General features: G+C 50.0%; 1 protein-coding gene across 5 annotated transcripts in view; it reads right to left on the reverse strand.

Moving 5' to 3' along the window:
- Positions 1 to 7,500, reverse strand: part of LOC110511316 (rho GTPase-activating protein 44) — a 38,373-nt gene that overhangs the window by 12,597 nt on the left and 18,276 nt on the right. For 2 of the 5 annotated variants that reach the window (XM_036973965.1, XM_036973962.1), the window contains exons 15-17: positions 7,276 to 7,459; positions 2,557 to 2,574; positions 735 to 932 (exon numbers count right to left, since the gene is read on the reverse strand). In XM_036973965.1, the coding sequence (XP_036829860.1) occupies positions 735 to 932; positions 2,557 to 2,574; positions 7,276 to 7,459 (400 nt within the window). Of the gene's footprint in view, positions 1 to 734; positions 933 to 2,556; positions 2,578 to 7,275; positions 7,460 to 7,500 lie in introns of all 5 variants that reach the window. The other 3 variants (XM_036973964.1, XM_036973961.1, XM_036973963.1) reach the window with 2 other exon arrangements.

The following is a 7,500-nucleotide window of genomic DNA, read 5'->3' on the forward strand; positions in this document are numbered from 1 at the left end:
CCTCTCAAACCTGAAGGAACGTTAGCTAGCCCCTCTTCATTAGCTCCCACAGTGACAGAAACCTGACAGACTAGACAACAACGGTGGGATATAAACCTGTGTACCCTCTCAAACCTGAAGGAACGTTAGCTAGCCCCTCTTCATTAGCTCCCACAGTGACAGAAACCTGACAGACTAGACAACAACGGTGGGATATAAACCTGTGAACCCTCTCAAACCTGAAGGAACGTTAGCTAGCCCCTCTTCATTAGCTCCCACAGTGACAGAAACCTGACAGACTAGCCCCTCTTCATTAGCTCCCACAGTGACAGAAACCTGACAGACTAGCCCCTCTTCATTAGCTCCCACAGTGACAGAAACTTGACAGACTAGACAACAAGGGTGGGATATAAACCTGTGTAACCTCTCAAACCTGAAGGAACGTTAGCTAGCCCCTCTTCATTAGCTCCCACAGTGACAGAAACCTGACAGACTGAACAACAACGGTGAAGTGGAGGGACAGACGATTAGGAAAAATAGGCCAACAGGAAAGAACCCCAAATCATGTCAGAGAGGAGAGGAGTTTAACAAGTCTGTGAGACATATAACAACAACAACAACACAACAACAACAACAACGGCTCAAACACTTCAAGACAAGTCATGGAGAGCTGGTGAAGATGATGATGATGGTGAAGACGGGAAGAAGGTGGAGATGAGGAATCCTCCGTGGTGGTGGTGGTGGTGGGGACTTACCCGATCCGGTCCCTCTCCCCAGGTTGAGGTGGGGGTGAGGGAGACTGGGCCAGCTCTCCAGGCTGCTCCAGGATGAGGGAGTGGTCAGCAGGGGAGCCTGGACCCTGGACACTGGGAGGGGTGGACGAGGCCTTACGGGCCAGGGTGGACGAACCCTTACGGGACACCCAGGACGTGTCCATCACCCGGACACCCATACTGAGAGGGACAGAGATGCATAAAACAAGAGACAGTCAGATGAGACAATTAAAAAACGAAACAAACTGTAGAGAAATAGAGAGTTGAGAGGAGGAGGTCAGGACTAGAGGAGGAGGTCAGGACTAGAGGAGGTCAGGACTAGAGGAGGAGGTCAGGACTAGAGGAGGAGGTCAGGACTAGAGGAGGAGGTCAGGACTAGAGGAGGAGGCCAGGACTAGAGGAGGAGGCCAGGACTAGAGGAGGAGGTCAGGACTAGAGGAGGAGGTCAGGACTAGAGGAGGAGGTCAGGACTAGAGGAGGAGGTGAGGACTAGAGGAGGAGGTCAGGACTAGAGGAGGTCAGGACTAGAGGAGGAGGTCAGGACTAGAGGAGGAGGTCAGGACTAGAGGAGGAGGTCAGGACTAGAGGAGGAGGTCAAGACTAGAGGAGGAGGTCAAGACTAGAGGAGGAGGTCAGGACTAGAGGCGGAGGTCAGGACTAGAGGAGGAGGTCAGGACTAGAGGAGGTCAGGACTAGAGGAGGAGGTCAAGACTAGAGGAGGAGGTCAAGACTAGAGGAGGAGGTCAGGACTAGAGGAGGAGGTCAGGACTAGAGGAGGAGGTCAAGACTAGAGGAGGAGGTCAGGACTAGAGGAGGAGGTCAGGACTAGAGGAGGAGGTCAAGACTAGAGGAGGAGGTCAGGACTAGAGGAGGAGGTCAGGACTAGAGGAGGAGGTCAAGACTAGAGGAGGAGGTCAGGACTAGAGGAGGAGGTCAGGACTAGAGGAGGAGGTCAAGACTAGAGGAGGAGGTCAAGACTAGAGGAGGAGGTCAGGACTAGAGGAGGTCAGGACTAGAGGAGGAGGTCAGGACTAGAGGAGGAGGTCAAGACTAGAGGAGGAGGTCAGGACTAGAGGAGGAGGTCAGGACTAGAGGAGGAGGTCAGGACTAGAGGAGGAGGTCAGGACTAGAGGAGGTCAGGACTAGAGGAGGAGGTGTCAGGGGACTAGAGGAGGTCAGGACTAGAGGAGATCAGGACTAGAGGAGGAGGTGTCAGGGGACTAGAGGAGGTCAGGACTAGAGGAGGTCAGGACTAGAGGAGGTCAGGGGACTAGAGGAGGTCAGGGGACTAGAGGAGGTGATGACTATAGGAGGTCAGGACTAGAGGTCAGGACTAGAGGAGGAGGAGGTCAGGACTAGAGGAGGTGATGACTAGAGGAGGTCAGGACTAGAGGAGGTCAGGACTAAAGGAGGTCAGGGGACTAGAGGAGGTGATGACTAGAGGTCAGGACTAGAGGAGGTCAGGACTAGAGGAGGTGATGACTAGAGGAGGTCAGGACTAGAGGAGGAGGTGTCAGGGGACTAGAGGAGGTCAGGACTAGAGGAGGTCAGGACTAGAGGAGGTCAGGACTAGAGGAGGTGATGACTAGAGGAGGTGATGACTAGAGGAGGTGATGACTAGAGGAGGTCAGGACTAGAGGAGGTCAGGGGACTAGAGGAGGTCAGGGGACTAGAGGAGGTCAGGACTAGAGGAGGTCAGGACTAGAGGAGGTCAGGACTAGAGGAGGTCAGGACTAGAGGAGGTCAGGACTAGAGGAGGTGATGACTAGAGGAGGTCAGGACTAGAGGAGGAACCATACAGTACCTTTGTATTTTCCTTATGCTGCTTTGACGGGGCAAAGAAACGAGAGGCACGTAAGAGACACATTCTATTCATTTTCTATTCATACACAGAGTCTCAAAAGAGGGCTATGGAGCTAGATAGAGGATTAGGGAGCTACATAGTGGGTTAGGGAGCTACATAGTGGGTTAGGGAGCTATATAGTGGGTTAGGGAGCTATATAGAGGGTTAGGGAGCTACATAGTGGGTTAGGGAGCTACATAGATGGCTAGGGAGATACATAGAGGGTTAGGGAGCTACATAGTGGGTTAGGGAGCTATATAGTGGGTTAGGGAGCTATATAGAGGGTTAGGGAGCTACATAGAGGGTTAGGGAGCTACATAGTGGGTTAGGGAGCTACATAGTGGGTTAGGGAGCTACATAGATGGCTAGGGAGATACATAGAGGGTTAGGGAGCTACATAGTGGATTAGGGAGCTATATAGTGGGTTAGGGAGCTATATAGAGGGTTAGGGAGCTACATAGTGGGTTAGGGAGCTACATAGATGGCTAGGGAGATACATAGAGGGTTAGGGAGCTACATAGAGGGCTAGGGAGCTACATAGAGGGTTAGGGAGCTACATAGAGGGCTAGGGAGCTACATAGAGGGTTAGGGAGCTACACAGAGGGTTAGGGAGCTCCATAGATGGCTAGGGAGATACATAGAGGGTTAGGGAGCTACATAGAGGTTAGGGAACCACAAATAGGGTTAGGGAGCTACATAGAGGGTTAGGGAGCTATATAGAGGGTTAGGGAGATACATAGAGGGCTGGGGAGCTACATAGAGGGCTAGGGAGCTACGTAGAGGGCTAGGGAGCTACATAGAGGGTTAGGGAGCTACATAGATGGCTAGGGAGCTACATAGAGGTCTAGGGAGCTACATAGAGGGCTAGGGAGCTACATAGAGGGCTAGGGAGCTACATAGAGGGTTAGGGAGCTACATAGATGGCTAGGGAGCTACCTAGATGGCTAGGGAGCTACATAGAGGGCTAGGGAGCTACATAGATGGCTAGGGAGCTACATAGAGGTCTAGGCCAGTGACTAGTGTGGAGATTGAAATGTGCTGAGTGTAGAAGGGGCTAGTGTAGAAGTCTAGGGGGCTACAGAGGGGACCAATAGAAGGGGCTAGTGTAGAAGTCTAGGGGCCTACATAGGGGACCTGTAGAAGGGGCTAGTGTAGAAGCCTAGGGGGCTACAGAGGGGACCTATAGAAGGGGCTAGTGTAGAAGTCTAGGGGCCTACATAGGGGAACAATAGAAGGGGCTAGTGTATAAGTCTAGGGGGCTACAGAGGGGACCTGTAGAAGGGGCTAGTGTGGAAGGCTAGTGGGCTACAGAGGGGACCATTGGAAGTGGCTTGTGTGGAAGGCTAGTGGGCTACAGTGTAGTCCGTATTCTGGGGATGAGATTCACAGTGACAGGGCATAGAGGGTTTCAGAGGTATTGGGACATGCCAGACCAAATGACTAGCCTGCACTGTCCTACCAAGAGGAAATGAGTGCCTCGTTAGTTAATACAGTAATTAAGCCAAGCTGAGTTCTCCGGAGTGGACTCACACGCAGAGACAAACACGTCGTCACAACTCTCCTCAGTCCAGAAACAACAGCCTGCCTTCGATAACCACCACAGTTACAAAACTGATCATTTACTGAGTGGATAATAACTGTATTTTCTACCAGCGTCTCACATGGAGAACTGTTTGGGGTTGAAGTGTGTGGTGACAAAATTATATATCAATTGGAAAGTAAATCTGTCTGTCTCCTCTGTGACAGTCTCTCTGTGACAGTCTCTCTGTGACAGTCTCTCTGTGACAGTATCTCTGTGACAGTCTCTCTGTGACAGTCTCTCTGTGACAGTCTCTCTGGACAGTCTCTCTGTGACAGTCTCTCTGTGACAGTCTCTCTGGGCAGTCTCTCTGTGACAGTCTCTCTGTGACAGTCTCTCTGTGACAGTCTCTCTGGACAGTCTCTCTGTGACAGTCTCTCTGGACAGTCTCTCTGTGACAGTCTCTCTGGACAGTCTCTCTGTGACAGTCTCTCTGTGACAGTCTCTCTGTGACCGTCTCTCTGGGCAGTATCTCTGTGACAGTCTCTCTGTGACAGTATCTCTGTGACAGTCTCTCTGTGACAGTCTCTCTGTGACAGTCTCTCTGGACAGTCTCTCTGTGACAGTCTCTCTGGACAGTCTCTCTGTGACAGTCTCTCTGTGAGTCTCTCTGGGCAGTCTCTCTGTGACAGTCTCTCTGTGACAGTCTCTCTGGACAGTCTCTCTGTGACAGTCTCTCCGTGACAGTCTCTCCGTGACAGTCTCTCTGTGACAGTCTCTCTGGACAGTCTCTCTGTGACAGTCTCTCTGGGCAGTCTCTCTGTGACAGTCTCTCTGTGACAGTCTTTCTGGACAGTCTCTCTGGACAGTCTCTCTGTGACAGTCTCTTGTGACAGTCTCTCTGGACAGTCTCTCTGGACAGTCTCTCTGGACAGTCTCTCTGTGACAGATGGGTTGCCTCCCTCAATGTTCCAACGTTACGGGTTTTGAGGTCTGTAGAAGTTTGGCCGTCAGTTGGAACAGAGGTGTTGAATTGTAAATGGGGAGTGGGTCAGCGGTGACGTCACTGCTGTATCCGCTGGTTGCCCTTGCTAAACATGAGCATAACTCCCGCCCACATTTTAAACTCCGCCTACCCAAGCCTGTGATTCGTTGGGAGAGTCGTCTGTCTGTTTTCCCCTTTCTAAATGTCAGAGAGAATCTGATATTCTGCCCAGATCTTGTGCCGTTGCTCCAACGTTGCTCCAATGTCTGGTTCTCCGAGACAATTTCTGTGAGGGAGGATTTTGGCCTGTCTGCCAGTGATTTTCCACCTGGTGAGTCAGGGAGGGCAGGTGACGTTCCAGACTGAGAAGGATAGGCTAGTTGTGAGCGTGTGCGTGTGTGGTGTGAGTTTGTGTTTGTGTGTGTGTGCATGGTGTGAGTGCGCGCGTGCGTGTGTGTGTGTGCGTGTGTGTGTGTGTGTGTGTAGATCTCAGGAGAATGCGAAGAAGCAAGTAGAAGCAACCTCTATCACTGCCGCCGTGTTGCCATAGAGACGGTGCCACTCACCGGGCCGGGACTATTTCAACAAGGTGTGTGTAGACTATTTAAATAACGTGTGTTTGCATTCCTAAGGTATCCCTCCTCTCTAGATGAGGGCTGATAAAGCTGACAGCTAACTGGCTGAGAGGATGATTGACAGGGCAGAGATCTACCTTCTTTCTGTGTTCTACTGAGACCTCTAAATCAGAACAGTGTAGATGAACAACCACTTAAAGGGCTATTCCACTACTTTGTGAAAAAGGCGCAGTTTTGTCGAAAAAAAAAGTATTAAGTTCTACCCGATGACATCATCAAAAGTTTAAACATTTAAAAAAAAAAAGGTGATCTTCAAACACTATGAGATTCTCAGTGACGTTTGGAGCTCGAAAATAAATGGCGGTTTTGAAAATCACTGTTTTTAACTTTAAACCCACCCTGTGATGTCACAAAGCCTTTTTAAAGGGCTTCTAGACTTTTTAACCACAGATCACAGAGACGCGGTGTTTTCACACACTGTATGTAGACGCTGGTTTGGTGCTGGAGAAGTGCCCCTTTAAAAGGCTTTAAGAACCCTTTAGAAAACACTGTATGTAGACGCTAATTTGGTGCTGGAGAACTGCCCCTTTAAAAGGCTTTAAGACGCCTTCAGAAAACACTGTATGTAGACGCTGGTTTGGTGCTGGAGAAGTGCCCCTTTAAAAGGCTTTATGAAGCCTTCAGAAAACACTGTATGTAGACGCTGGTTTGGTGCTGGAGAAGTGCCCCTTTAAAAGGCTTTATGAAGCCTTCAGAAAACACTGTATGTAGACACTGGTTTGGTGCTGGAGAAGTGCCCCTTTAAAAGGCTTTATGAAGCCTTCAGAAAACACTGTATGTAGACGCTGGTTTGGTGCTGGAGAAGTGCCCCTTTAAAGGCTTTAAGACGCCTTCAGAAAACATTCATAACACCTTCATAGAATTAATTTAGTTTTTTTTTCAAAGATGCTTTGTTAAACCTTTAAAGATCTAGTTCATTATGTAAATACTCTGTCTGAGTCGTGTGTCTTTAACAAACTAGCAATCTGTTCCTCGAGGTTCTGGCTCAAGACTCAAAACCAACAGAGAGAAGAGAAGGAGTGGGTGACAGTACGTGGGTTTAGATGCTGCATGAGAAGAGAGAGACAGAGAAAGGAGGAAGTGAGAGAGAGAGAGAGAGAGGGAGGAAGATAGGAAAAGAGAGAGAGAAAGAGAGAGGGAGGGAGGGAGGGAGGGAGAGAGAGAGAGGGGGAGAGAGAGAGGGAGAGAGAGAGGAAGAGAGAGAAACAGAGGAGAGAGAAGAGAGAGAGAGTGAAGAGAGAAACAGAGTGAGAGAGTGATGAGATAAACAGAGAGAGAGAGTGAGAGTGAGAGAGTGAAGAGAGAGTGAGAGAGTGAAGAGAGAAACAGCAAGAGAGAGTGAGTGATGAGAGAAACAGAGATTGAGACAGAGAAGAGAGAAACAGAGAGAGTGAGAGAGTGAAGAGAGAAACAGATAGAGTGAGAGTGAAGAGAGAAACAGCGAGAGAGAGTGAGTGATGAGAGAAACAGAGAAGAGAGAAACAGAGAGAGAGAGAACGAGGGAGGAAGGATCGACCAGCTTGCACTCAGCAGCAGCCTACCCATCCTTCTTGTAGAATTCCAGCATCATGTTGTCAGTGGCAACGCTGAGTGGGCGTCTGCCATGGTCATGCGGCAGCTTGCGTTCTGATTGGTCCATGTCTGGCGAAGGCATGGAGCTGTAGTTTGAGTTGTGGTTGGTGTGGACAGGACTGCCGTAGCAGCCCGTCAGATTAAACTCAATATCTATAGGAGAGGAAGAGAGAGGATCCAATTAGGTCAGGATC

Source organism: Oncorhynchus mykiss, unplaced genomic scaffold (assembly GCF_013265735.2).
Source record: "Oncorhynchus mykiss isolate Arlee unplaced genomic scaffold, USDA_OmykA_1.1 un_scaffold_374, whole genome shotgun sequence".
NCBI classification, from domain to species: Eukaryota; Metazoa; Chordata; class Actinopteri; order Salmoniformes; family Salmonidae; genus Oncorhynchus; species Oncorhynchus mykiss.